Source organism: Oncorhynchus mykiss, chromosome 17 (genome assembly GCF_057628025.1).
Source record: "Oncorhynchus mykiss isolate SJ-2025 chromosome 17, ASM5762802v1, whole genome shotgun sequence".
Taxonomy (NCBI): Eukaryota; Metazoa; Chordata; class Actinopteri; order Salmoniformes; family Salmonidae; genus Oncorhynchus; species Oncorhynchus mykiss.
This window is the reverse complement of record NC_143038.1, coordinates 24,864,885-24,879,497: the sequence shown is the minus strand read 5'-3', so window position 1 is coordinate 24,879,497 and position 14,613 is coordinate 24,864,885. Positions and strand designations below refer to the sequence as shown.

The 14,613-nt window shown below is 40.7% G+C and overlaps 1 protein-coding gene across 3 annotated transcripts in view; it reads right to left on the bottom strand.

The window, feature by feature from the left end:
• Positions 1 to 795: 795 nt before the first annotated feature.
• cpne1 (copine I) overlaps positions 796 to 14,613 on the bottom strand; it is a 40,948-nt gene continuing 27,130 nt past the window's right edge. For all 3 annotated transcript variants that reach the window (XM_090205135.1, XM_021568363.3, XM_021568361.3), the window contains exons 12-16: positions 14,362 to 14,416; positions 14,214 to 14,265; positions 10,913 to 11,046; positions 4,964 to 5,200; positions 796 to 4,706 (exon numbers count right to left, since the gene is read on the bottom strand). In XM_090205135.1, coding sequence (XP_090061261.1) covers positions 4,593 to 4,706; positions 4,964 to 5,200; positions 10,913 to 11,046; positions 14,214 to 14,265; positions 14,362 to 14,416 — 592 coding nt within the window. In that variant the 3' untranslated portion in view covers positions 796 to 4,592. The remainder of the gene's footprint in view (positions 4,707 to 4,963; positions 5,201 to 10,912; positions 11,047 to 14,213; positions 14,266 to 14,361; positions 14,417 to 14,613) is intronic.

Genomic DNA, 14,613 nt, shown 5'->3' with positions numbered 1-14,613 from the left:
TCACAAGTTCTTGTAAGTGTTATATTTTGTAACGATCCTCCACGACACCATCAGAAATAGTGCTTACATAATAATCAGCCTTTCTATTTAGTCATACATTGATTCCTCAGATGCCTAAACGATCGCCAATCCAGGCCTATGTTCTTGGCAACATTTCTTACGAATTACTTCAGATAATTCAGGAGTGAACCAGGCATTCGATCTACTTTTAACTGATGTTTTGAAAGGTGCATGGTTATCTAGTGTTAAAGACATTTACAAAAAAGCTAAATCAGGTTCAGGGACTATGGAGTTTGAGTTCATAAATAGGAAAGAGTAGTCCTACCTACAGCATTAACTAATTACAAAAAATGGAAGCAGTGGCCTCCCGAGTGGCACAGTGCTAGCTAGATTCTGGGTTCGAGTCCAGGCTTTGTTGCAGCCGGTCGTGACTGAGAGACCCACAGGGCGGCACACATTTGGCCCAGCATCATCCGGGTTAGGGGAGGGTTTGGCCGGCAGGGATGTCCTTGTCCCATCGTGCACTAGTGACTCGTGTGGCGGGTCGGGCGCAGTGCACGCTGACACTGTCGCCAGATGTACGGTATTTCCTCCGACACATTGGTGCTGCTGGCTTCCAGGTTAAGTGGGCATTGTGTCAAGAAGCAGGGCGGCTGGGTTGTGTTTCGGAGGACGCACGGCTCTCTGCCTTCGCCTCTCGAGTCCGTACGGGAGTTGCAGCGATGAGACAAGACTAACTACCAATTGGAGAGAAAAAAAGGGGGTAAAAAATAAATAAAACCGCAACCAGGCAAGTCATTTTGAAATATGTATTTATTTCAGAATGCAAAAGACATGTTGCAAAAAGCTATATTTCAGAAAGGGTGAAAACGAAAGCATTCTATATATAATTGGCTGAATGTAAGTATGGCTAGGCTTAGATAAGGTTATGGTCTCTTGGTTACAATTACAATGATATTTCATTTTTATATAATTTGTGTTGGCTCCTTAATTTAGTTCAATTAAATCTCATAACACAACTGTTTGGCATTAAGTTAGAAAGTGTGTTTTTTTCTGATCTAAATTGCACAAATGCTGCCATCAGTCTTGCTGTATAACGAACACAAAATCAATCCCATGGCCCTGTGTAACCCAAACAATGTGGGGCAAGAACAAAAAAATTAAGATTCTGTTCAAATGTGTAGATTACACCCAAATCCACTTTGGCCTCAAAAGCACATTACTAAAGCTAACCAGATTCATGGCACAAAGAACTCATTTTCGTAAATAATAAAATAAAAATATAATAGAACATTTGTCTTAATTATAATTGCACACCACATTTCGGAAATACAGAGACCCCTTTGAAAAACAGCCATCGTCTCACTGTATAAGGTTGTTTAAAATAAAGTTAATCAATAATAGTCAATTATCTAAACTCACTAACTCAGTTTTTCATATTCACATATTGTAGCGGAGACCCTATTTTACAAAATCTGTGGTGTTCGTTGTCCCCACCATCAGCACACTTGATAACAGGGAGTGTAATTTCAATCAGACCACTACAATTTAGCTGGTACGCCATAGGTATTAAATAGTATTGACATTTTAAAGTCCAACTACTAACCACAAAGATGGCTGCCGGTCCTCTCACCGTTGAATGGGACGGTCTATTCCAGCGGTACTCAACTCATACCCTACGAGGTCCGGCGCCTGCTGGTTCTTTGTTCTACCGGAATTTATTTCACACACACCTGGAGTCTCGTTTGAGGGGTCTATTCGATCATCTATATTTCTACGATTTCAACACGTTTCCTATAGAACCCTCAAACTCAACTCTGGATCTCAAAGCCAGTTCCACTGTATTTTTTTCACCGTTCTCCTCTAATCAGTGATTGATTTAGACCTGGGACAGACAGCAGGTGTGTGGAATTCATTATGAGGTATAACAGAAAACCAGTAGGCTCGGGACCTCGTAGGGTGAGTTGAATACCCCTGCTATAGAAGATTGACAATATTATTTAAAACAATGGATATTCCCATTCAAGTCAACATTCTCTGATTGGTGGACCTGTAACAATTTTTATGGTACCATTTGGAGTTGAAATGTTACATTTTAATATTGTACTGTATTTAAAGATGGGCATAACAAACACCGAATTTGATGTGAAATAGGGTATAAACTACAGCATAACACAAGAAAAACATGTTTTGTTAATTGACGTCAAAAAGGTGTAAAAATGACAACCCTGTTTGTATGCTTTCAAATTGCATCAAAATCAACACTTTGTCCGAATCAATGACCAAGATATGGACATGTGGGACGACCCTATAAATGTAAATACATAAACATTACATTCTCAAATCTATCATTTTAGTTTCCATTGTTTTAGGGAGAAAATAGAATAGGCGAAAGCATCTAACATCTGGATCAATAGCAATTTCCTGATAATAATGTGGTGTTCAAATGGGGGTAGTAAACAATGTGAGAAGTTCTACAGCACTACTCTAATTAAGGCACATTTTATTTATCTTTGGTACAAAACTTTAGCAATCCATAGCATACATTCTATTGCAGCAGATTAATATGATTTAGCATACATTTCTAATTAATCTCCAGCATGAGAATACCATTCTAAATTGGATACGTTACAAACGTCAAAATGTGAACATTACTGGAGCCACATCAGTTTGTTTCAGTTAGCTCGCTTGAGTTTTATAGATTGATTTAGAGTTAGCTAGCTACCAATCCTATTACTACCTATACTGTAGCGTCATGCCTCCAAAAATGACTTGTCTCCAGTTAGGTTTACATTTTGACATTTGTGACATACACTTTAAGCATATTAAGTGCAAGGTGGTGTATAATACCAGCTCTCATAATGTGACATACACTATCGTAAAAAAACTACATTGCATAAAGGTTAATAAGCAGTGCAAAAGGCCATGCACAAGTATTCAAGTTTGAGTGGTGGAATGATAATGGCCAAGATGTAATAAACACAATTAGGAAATTAAGATGTTTGCACTGATAACGTAGAATCACCCTGCCTAACCTCTATAACGGAGGAAGCGTCTTTGCAATGAAAATAAAGATGAAATAAAGTGAAGTATCCCCGAAGAAAAAAAAAAGTAGGCTACAAACACACTGCCACTGCCCAACAAATACTGCTAAGAAACACATTGAGTTAAAGTCTGAGGTTCTAAATTGGAGTTTGGTATAGTTCCAAAGAGATTCTGACTTGCAACACATGAACATGTACAAGATACAAAACAAATGCAGCCACTTCAAACTCAAAAATCAAAATCTGAAGATGGCCAGACTTCCAATACGGGATTTGAAAGGCTGGCCACACGAGACAAAAGGCGTCCGCATGCTTCCTATCCGAAACAGTTTGGCATAGTTCGTTCATATAATTTTTATTTTATTTTTCCTTTATTTAACCAGGCAAGTCAGTTAAGAACAAATTCTTATTTTCAATGACGGCCTAGGAACAGTGGGTTAACTGACTTGTTCAGGGACAGAATGATAGATTTGTACCTTGTCAGCTCGGGGATTCAATCTTGCAACCTTTCCGTTACTAGTCCAATGCTTTAACCACTAGGCTACGCTCCGTCATTCAACAAAGTAAACATTTATGACAGATTTCTTCAGTTATCTTAGATTATTTCTGACTATTTTGAGGAAGTGTATACTGGATACAGAGTCTCAAGTTGGACAAACAGTACTATCACTGCTTTTTTTTTCTCCCTCAAGCGAAGGTCTTTTAAGGGAGTATGCAAGCACACTCGTTCGGTTCACCGAGCCAATTTCTGCTAGGTGCCAGCCGAACCAAAGCACACAGAAGCCTTTAGAAACATGTAATGTGCGGTGCAAGCTAAGCATTTGTAGCCATTATTATTATTATTATTATTATATTGAAGATGTAACACCTTGATCAGACCTACAGCATCATTGCAGCAATGCTGCAAAATCAATTCTGGTGGTCAAACTTTTTTCATTACATAATACAATCGTTTTACTGGATGTGTGAAACAAAAGTTAAACATTCACCTTTTGTTACTATTTCCGTCAAGTCTACAAATACAATTTAATGCATACTTTGGATAAATCCATGTATGCGCCACACAGAACGCACTGCTTCTGCAACACAGAGTTTGTGTACCAAAACGCAATTACGCTCTTGGTCTGATCGAGGAGTTCAAACTTTTGTGTTACGCGAGTAGCCTACTTTATTTATCAAATGTTTGAAGCTGCATTACATGAAATGCATGATTATTTTGGCTTTATTTAAAGCTCTCCTTTCCACTATTTTTCAACATCACCCTTCTTGAACACCTTGTTACTTCCAGAGGAATGAAAGAAGAATATCTGAAGCAGCAAAGAATGAGAAATATCTATGACTGTAGAAAAAAGAAATATATATATATATATATATATATATATATATATATATAGTCAGAATTGTCATAAGTGGCATCAAAAGGCAAAATGAGCATTGACAGAAATAATTTCAGTATTTTCACATCCGATAGTGGGCATACTCAAAACCCTGTGTGGTGGCTCCCTCATGTGGCTAGGAATGCAAAGTGCCGCATTTCTACTTGCTCCACTAAGCTTTGGGGGTAGGAATGTTGACCGGATCCAGTTTCAGCAACTTGAAGTAGGACACAAGTTGATTGGGCACTTCAGCCAAGACACTCTGGGCGAGGGCTTCCTTAGGGGCCTGCAGAGGGCGGAAGGACAGTGAGAAAGAAAGTGCTCCAATAGCAGTGCAACAAAACATACAAAATAAATTCAAGACAGAAAAGTACGTAAAACCTGTAAATATCTCGCCAAAGTGTTATGGAATGGTGCCACACTACCCACTGATACTATTACTGATGTACACTTGTGAATCTTCTCAATTCCTCGCCAAACTGGTGTGGTACTGGTACTGACAATACACTTCACAATGACAAATGCAGATTAAAATAAACATACATTGGCAAACTGTCTGAGGGGCACAAACTGCACAATATCCCTGGTCACGGGCTCGCCACTCAGGGACTTGAGTACGCCGTCGTCTCCATCTAGCAGCTCCATGGCCTTGAAGTCTGCTTCGCCCACCCCGATGATGATGATGGACATGGGCAGCCGTGAGGCCTTGACGATGGCATCCCGGGTCTGGTCCAAGTCCGTGATCTCGCCATCGGTGATGATTAGCAGGACAAAGTATTGCTGAGGGAAGTTAAAGAGGACAGAACAGTTTGTTAAATTTTATTTAGTTTGAAATGAACACACATGCGCTAGACATGGCAAATCCTCCTGCTTTCCACTGTGTTCATTCTGACGAAGACACTTTTTCATAACTGTTGAGTAGGCTTGTATTGTAAATGTCTGATTTGCATCATGTTTGTACACAGTGCATTCGGAAAGTATTCAGACCCCTGGACTTTTTCCACATTTTGTTACAGCCTTATTCTAAAATGTATTAAATTGTTTTTTTTCTCATCAATCTACACACAATACCCCATAATGACAAAGCAAAAACAGCTTTAGACATTTTTTCAAACTTTAAAAAATATCACATTTACATACAGTACTAGTCAAAAGCTGACATCAATTCATTCAAGGGGTTTCCTTTATTTTCTAAAACTATTTTCTACATTATAGAATAATAGTGAAGACATCTAAACTATGAAATAACACATATGGAATCAAAGTGTTAAATGAAAATATATTTCATATATTTGAGATTCTTCAAAGTAGCCACCTTTTGCCTTGATGACAGCTTTGCACACTTTGGGCCTTCTCTCAACCAGCTTCATGAGGAATGCTTTTCCAACAGTCTTGAAGGAGTTACCACATATGCTGAGCACTTGGTTACTTTTCCTTCACTTGGAGGTCCAACTCATCCCAAACCATCTCAATTGGGTTGAGGTCGGGTGATTGTGAAGGCCAGGTCATCTGACGCAGCACTACATCACTCTCCTTGGTGAAATAGCCCTTACACAGCCTGGAGGTGTATTTTGGGTCATTGCCCTGTTGAAAAACAAATGATAGTGGGACGAAGCACAAACCAGATGGGATGGCGTATCAGTGCAGAATGCTGTGTTAGCCATGCTGGTTAAGTGTGCCTTGAATTCAAAATAAAATCACAGACAGTGTCACCAGCAAAGCACCCCCACACCGTCACACCTCCTCCATGCTTCACGGTGGGAACCACACAAGGAGATCTGTTCACTTACTCTGTGTCACAAAGACACGTTGGTTGGAACTAAAAATCTCACATTTGGACTCAGACTTAAGGACAGATTTCCACCAGTCTAATGTCCATTGCTTGTGTTTATTTGCCCAATCAAGTCTTCTCATTTGTGTCCTATAGTAATGGTTTCTTTGCAGCAATTTGACCATAAAGGCCTGATTCATGCAGTCTCCTCTGAACAATTGATGTTGAGATGTCTGTTACTTGAACTCTGAAGCATTTATTTGGGCTGCAACCTGAGGTGCAGTTAATTGCCAATTTCTGAGGCTGGTAACTCTAATTAACATCCTTTGCAGCAGAGGTAACTCGGTCTTCCTTTCCTGTGGAGGTCCTCATGAGAGCCAGTTTCATCAGTGCCTGATGGTTTTTGCGACTGCACTTGAAGAAACATTCATTTTTTAGATCGACTGACCTTCATGTCTTAACTTCACTAGGGTAGGGGGCAGCATTCGGAATTTTGGATGAAAAGCATGCCCAAATTAAACTGTCTGCTACTCAGTCCCAGAATATAGGATATGCATATAATTAGTAGATTTAGATAGAAAAGACTATAAACTTTCCAAAACTGTTAAATAATGTCTGAGTATAACAGAACTGATATGTCAGGCAAAAACCTGAGGAAAATCCAACCAGGAAGTACTATTATTTTGAAAGGCTGTTTTTCCATTGAAAGCCTATCCACCATACAAAGACTTAAGACCCAGTTCACGGGCTCTGTGCCTTCCTCTACATGTGACCATTGTTACAGCACTTTCAGGGTAAAAGCCTGAATCTCCCTCATTTTTCAATCAGTGACCAGTGGAAATTTCCATTCATCAGCCATGCGCCCTGATTGTGAATGCGCCTTTCTTGTTTCTCCTTTCCTATTGACAAAGCTTTTGTCCGGTTTAAATATTATTCATTATTTATGACAAAAACAACCGGAGGATGGATTTTAAACATCGTTTGGCATGTTTCTACTAACTTTTATTGTACTTAAAAAAAACAACACTTTTCGTCCTGGAATTAGTGCCCGCCCGCACCTTCTGAATTCAGATTACTGGACAAAACGCGAACAAAAAGGAGGATTTTGCTCATAAAGAGGGACATTATCAAACAAACAAAAATGTATTGTCTAACATTGAGACCTGAGTGCCACCAGATGAAGATCATCAAAAGGTATGTGATTAATTTTAATGCTATTTCTGACTCCTTGGCTGGAAAATGGCTGTATGCGTTTCTCTGGCTAGCTAACATAATCGCAAAGTGTGCTTTCGCCGTAAAGCATTTTTGAAATCTGACACAGCGGTTGCATTGAGGAGAAGTTTATCTATATTTCCATTAAAATACGTGTATAGTTTATCAATGTTTGAGTATTTCTGTCCTTTTATGTGGCTCTCTGCACTTTCACCGGATGTTTGAGACAATGCATTTCTGACCACAATGCGCCAATGTAAACTCCGATTTTTGGATATAAATATGAACTTTACCGAACAAAACATGCATGCATTGTGTAACATGAAGTCCTATGAGTGTCATCTGATGAAGATCAAAGGTTAGTGATTAATTTGATCTATATTTCTGCTTTTTGTGAATCATCTCTTTGGCTGGAAAAATGGCTGTGTTATTCTGTGAATAGGCACTCACCTAACAATCGTTTGGTTTGCTTTAGTTGTCAAGCCTTTTTGAAATGGTGTAAAATACATGTACGTTTGAGGATATTTAATAATGGGATTTCTGTTGTGTTGAATTTGGCGCCCTGGAGTTTCACTGGCTGTTGACAAGGTGGGACGCTACCGTCCCACGTACCTTAGAGAGAGGTTAAAAGTAATGGACTGTCATTTCTCTTTTCTTATGTGTCGTCTCCCGAGTGGCGCAGCAGTCTAAGGCACTGCATCTCAGCGCTAGAGACACCCTGGTTCGACCACAACTGGCCGTGATTGGGAGTCCCATACGGCAGCGCACAATTGACCCAGCGTCGTCCAGGTTTGGCCCTGTGTAACCCTTCATTGTAAATAGGATTTTTTCTTAATTTCCTAGTTAAATAAAGGTTAAATAAAAATGTGATCTGTTTTTGCCATAATATGGATTTGGTCTTTCACCAAATAGTGCTATTTTCTGTATACCAACCTTACCTTGTCACAATACAAGTGATTGGATCACACACATTAATAAGGAAAGAAATTCCACAAATTAGGTTAAGGCACACCTTTTAATTAAAATGCATTCCAGGTGACTACCTCTGGTTGAGAGAATGCCAAGCTGTCATCAAGGCAAAGGGTGGCAATTTGATGAATCTCAAATGTATTTGATTTGTTTAACACTTTTTTGGTTACTGTGTTATTTCATAGTTTTGATGTATTCATTAACCTGTTGAGTGAAGGGGGCAGTATTTTGATGTTTGGATGAAAAACGGCCTATTTCTCAGGCCCAGAATATCCATATAATTGTCAGATTAGGATAGAAAACAATAAAGTTTCCAAATCTATCAAAATATTGTCTGTGAGTATAACAGAACTGATAGTGCAGGTGAAAACCTGAGGAAAATTCAACCCGGAAGTGCTGTTTTTCCTGAAAACTCTCTGTTCCATTGCTTGCCTTTGCTCCATTTAAAGGGATATCAACCAGATTCCTTTTCCTATGGCTTCCACATGTTGTGAACAGTCTTTAGACATAGTTTCAGGCTTTATTTCAAAAAATGAGCGAGAAAGATCACATCGTGTCATTGTATGGCTGGGTGCCAGCAGCGTTTTGCATGTGCAACAGCTTGGAGCAGACATTTTCTCTCTCTCTCCTATTGAAGAAGGTACAGTCCGGTTGAAATATTATCGATTATATATTGTAAAAACAACCCGAGGATTAATTATAAAAAAACATTTGACATGTTTCTACGAACTTTATGGATACTATTTGGAATTTGTCTGCCTGGTCGTGACCGCTCGAGCCTGTGGATTTCTGAACATAGCGCGCCAACCAAATGGAGGTATTTTGGATATAAAAATTATCTTTATGATACAAAAGGAACATTTATTGTGTAACTGGGAGTCTCGTGAGTGTAAACATCCGAAGATCAAAGAGGTAAGCGATTCATTTTATTGCTTTTCGTGACCAATCTACTTTGCTGCTAGCTGTTTGTAATGTTTTGTCTGCTGAGAGAGATGTCCTTACATAAATGCTTGGTATGCTTTCGCCAAAAACCTTTTTTGAAATCTGACACGCCAGGTGGATTAACATCAAGCTAAGCTGTGTTTTGCTACATTGCACTTGTGATTTCATGAAATTTAAATATTATTAGTAATTTAATTTGGCGCTCTGCAATTCAGCGGATGTTGACAAATGATCCCGCTAAACGGGATGGGTGCATCAAGAAGTTAACAAGGACAAAACACAGGTCTTTCCATCATTGTATGATTTTTTGTGTCCAAATGAACAAGCTTACAGACAATGTCAAATGTGAAATAGCGAAGCACTTGAGTTGGGTGCGCAATTATGCAGGTACTTTCCCCGAAACGGATGACAAACTGGATTTGTTATCCCTTTCATGCCCTGCCTCCAGTCCACTTACCAATATCTGAACAAGAGAGCCTCATCGAAATTGCAACAAGCGGTTTTGTGAAAATGTAATTGAAATCAGAAGCCACTGCCAGATTTCTTGATTGGGCTGCGCTCAAGAGTATCCTCCCGTGGCAAGACACTGATGCCCTTTGCAACCACGTACCTATGCGAGTGTGGAATCTCAGCCATCACTAGCATGAAAACTAAATACAGGCACAGACTGTGTGGAAAATGATTTAAGACAGACTCTCTCCAATACAACATTGCAGTTATGTGCATCTTTTCAAGCACACCCTTCTCATTAACCTGTGGTGAGTTATTCACAATTTTCGATTAACAAATAAAGTTTTATACTTAAGATGGTTAAATAAGAGCAAAATTATTGATTATTATTAGTGCCCTGGTCCTATAAGAGCTCTTTGTCACTTCCCACGAGCCAGGTTGTGACAAAACTCATTCTTATGTTTAATAAATGCATTGTATATAGTGTATGTGGCAGACTTACAATGATGGCAAAAAAAAACATTTGAGAGAGTGTGCGGACCCTGGTGCTATAGAGGGGGTACGCAACTGGAGGTTGAATGTTTGAAGGGGTACGGTACTATAAAAAGTTTGGGAACCACTGCTGTAGAGCATCTTCTGTTTCCAGGTGTCAAAGTTATCTATAAAGAGTGATTTCAACAGAGCTACAGTAATATTTTAGCCAAGTGTGTAATGCCAGTAGCCTGCTGAATCTTTCACACTCGTGGGCCAATAGAGCTGCCAATGACAACAGCTGGTGCAATGGCGGAGGAGGTCCGGCCATTCTGTCGCCTTGACTGGTTTTGCAAACCCCTCAAGGATCGAAGGGGGGTGGGGCCCAATGAACCAGAGCCAGCTGTCGTATCCTTTGTGGATGATGAATGGGCCGGACTCTCAGGCAGCCTCACATTCCCTTCCTGGAGCCCACCCCTCTTTATTCATGTTTTTGTTTAGTCTGGTGTTTTCTTGTTTAATTTGTACAATTGCAAAGCGACTTTGGGTCCTTGAAAAGCGCTATACAAGTCTCATGTTTTATATTGTTATGGTCTATTTTAAAGGTAAGCTGAAAAGGTGAAGATAACCTTTAATGAGATGGAGGGGAAGAGGTGATGCATGTGGTCTAGACTCACCGATGCGTTGTTCTGCTGTGCCGCCCCTGACGCGATGCCTGCCACGTGGTTGATTATGGGGGAGAAGTTGGTGGGACCGTAGAGCTTCACCTGAGGTAGGGCCATGCGGTAGGCCTCCACAATCCCCTGGACTCCTGCAACATATTAAACACACAGGGCCAGTTTGAGCTTGAACTGGTGTAGGTAGGTCAGTGATACTCAAATACTATTGGGGAAAGTTCAATCACACATTTCCTAGGCGGCAACAGTCTGGATTGATATTGTAATTTATCGAACATTTTATGACTTGGGTTACATGTTTTTGCATAAAATGTTGAGGAATACTGGTCAATGCATCAAATGAGACTAATTAAATATTTCAATTAATTAAAAACAAAACTATTTTGATTTTGAAAATGTGCCTTACAGTGCAGGAATTTGTACATTAGGCTACTGCGATTTTAGTACAACATTAATTATTAACCTCTCTGGGATCGTTCGGGACGCTAGCGTCCCACCTCGCCAACAGCCAGTGAAATAGCAGGGCGCCAAATTCAAAACAACAGAAATCTCAATTAAAATTCCTCAACCATACAAGTATTTTACTCCATCGTTAATCTTTAAACTGATGTCAAATGTTTTGCTTTCTGAATTTTTACAATGAGTATTTCTGTATTTGAATTTGGCGCTCTGCAATCTCATGTTGGCCACATACCCTAGAGAGGTTAAACAGTCCAAAATCTCTATACTGTGGCCATGAGGAGATAATCTCCTCCAGGAATTTACAACCTCTCTGACCACAGCAGCCTGGGTGTAGGAGACAGGGGGTAGGGGGATTGTGCATAGAAAAGTGCTGGTGCAGAGGGAGGGTAGTGCTCGCTGTACCCAAAGAGGGCAATGTCATAACGCCACCCTAGTTCCTGTGCCCAAGAACCTGCCTAAATGACTACCGACCCGTAGCACTCACGTCTGTAGCCATGAAGTGCTTTGAAAGGCTGGACATGGCTCACATTAACACCATTATTCCCAAAACCCTAGACCCACTCCAATTTGCATACCGCCCCAACAGATCTATCGATGATGCAATCTCTATTGCACGCCAAATTGCCCTTTCACACCTGGTCAAAAGGAACACCTATGTGAGAACACTATTCATTGACTACAGCTCAGCGTTCAACACCATAGTGCCCTCAAAGCTCATCACTATCTAAGGACCCTGGGACTAAACACCTCCCTCTGCAACTGGACCCTGGACTTCCTGACGGGCCACCCCCAGGTGGTAAGGGTAGGTAACAACACATCCGCCAGGCTGATCCTCAACACGGGGGCCCCTCAGGGGTGCGTGCTCAGTTCCCTCCTGTACTCCCTGTTCACTCATGACTGGACGGCCAGGCACGACTCCAACACCATCATTACATTTGCAGATGACAAGTGGTAGGACTGATCACTGACAACGACGAGACAGCCAGGTCAGAGACCTGACATAACAGTGGTAGGCTTGATCACCGATAACGATGAGAGCCTATAGGGAGGAGGTCAGAGACCTGGCCATGTGGTGCCAGGTAAACAACCTCTCCCTCAACGTTATCAAGACAAAAGGAGATGATTGCGGACTACAGGAAAAGGAGGACAGAGCACGCCCCCATTCTCATCGACAGGGCTGTGGTGGAGCAGGTTAAGAGTTCCTTGTGTCAACATCACCAACAAACTAACATGGTCAAAGTACACCAAGACAGTCGTGAAAAGGGCACAAAAAAACCCATTCCCCCTCAGGAGACTGAAAAGATTTGGCATGGGTCCTCAGATCCTCAAAAGGTTCTACATCTGCACCATTGAGAGCATCCTGATGGGTTGCATCACTGCCTAGTATGTCAACTGCTCGGCCTCCGACCGCAAGGCACCACAGAAGGTAGTGCGTACGGCCCAGTACATCACTGGGGCCAAGCTTCCTGCCATCCAGGACCTCTATACCAGGTGTTGGGGAATAATCCAAATTAGTTGGTAACATAGGTAAGATGTTTTATATTCATCATATGTTTGTAAGTTACTTCTCATCAGAATGTTTATTTTTGTAATAATACTGTGGCGGGGCTGCAGTATCTGTTCTCTGTCAAGACTAAGTTACTTGGGCCGGAGAGAGGGGAGAGGTCAAGCGTGTATCTCTTGGCTCCACAATGTCTGTGTGCCAGTCAATGTGTCTCTGTGATCTTGTCAAGATAGGATGGATTTGATATATGCCTGTTGATGTGAGGATTTGTTTAGGTTCTGAGTTTGAGAAAATAACATAGTTTAGGAGACAAAGCTGAACGATAAATTATGGCCAATGCTGTCTGGCTGTGTGTGTCTTTGCTATAAAAGGATCTCAGTTGCAATGTGTAAGGGACTCTCAGAGAATTCATTTATAGACACTGAATTGATCTGAGAGTCACAGGGTTGTGATGGAGCTCATATAATTAAAAATGGACTTTGTGATAACTCTGACTTGTATGTGGTTTGCTCTCATGATTTGGTAAATACAGGACATTTCCACGAAACAGGCAGTGTCAGATGAAGGCCCTAGAAATTGTCAAAGACTCCAGCCACCCTAGTCATAGGCTGTTCTCTCTGCTAACGCATGGCAAGCGGCACCGGAGCACCAAGTCTAGGTCTAAGAGGCTTCTATAAACAGCTTCTACCACCAAGCCATAAGACTCCTGAACATCTAATCAAATGGCTACCCAGACTATGGCTACCTAGACTATTTGCATTGTGTGCCCCCGCCCGCTCTGTTTATCATCTATGCAGTCACGTTAATAACTCTACCTACATGTACATATTACCTCGACTAACCGGTGCCCCCGCACATTGACTCTGTACCGGTAACCCCTGTACATAGCCTTGCTATTGTTATTTTACTGCTGCTCTTTGTTTTCTTTTTTTTTTAAGGTATTTTTCTTAAAACTGCATTGTTGGTTAAGGGCATGTAAGCAAGCATTTCACAGTAAGGTCTACCTGTTGTAGTCGGCGCATGTGACAAATACAATTTGATATTGGAGGTTACACACATAACCACGGTTCTAAGAACTAAATCGTCACATTAGGTTGACTGAGTTGAAAATACAGTCCGTGTTATTCGGTCCGTGTTGAGTATGGCCGCTGTAGGTTTATATGTTTAAAATGGCAAATAAATGAATGAATAAATCATTGTACATTTAGGCCAACAACAGGCAGAGTATGGTTTCATTTAATCTAAACAGGTTGGATTAATAAACATGAGGTGATAGTCATGCTGATGGACGTGGATTATATTAACATACACACTTCACAGAAAGGAAATATTTACCTTGACAGTAAGGATTACTTGGGTTGAAGTTCAGTGCAAATTCATGGGATACCTGCAGGGTTAATAACACAACAATTTACTAACTTATAAAACGTGTTTTCCTGAAATATTTACCCATGATGCTTTAAAACAAATGTTTGTATCTAACCTTGAAGTCTGGGGGCACTTGAGCTCCAAATCCAAAGGCAGGGAAGAGTTTGTCACTGAGGAAGCGCATAAAACTTGATTTGAGTAGACTATCACAATTACCATGAAAACAATGGAGGGATGTTGTCCACGTCTCAATAGAAGAGAATCACAGAGTAATAGGCCAAACCTGCCATGTTAGTCCATTTAGGTCCACGCCTTTATAGAAATAACAATTTGGTAAGGATCATTAAGGCTAAACATTTCCATGACC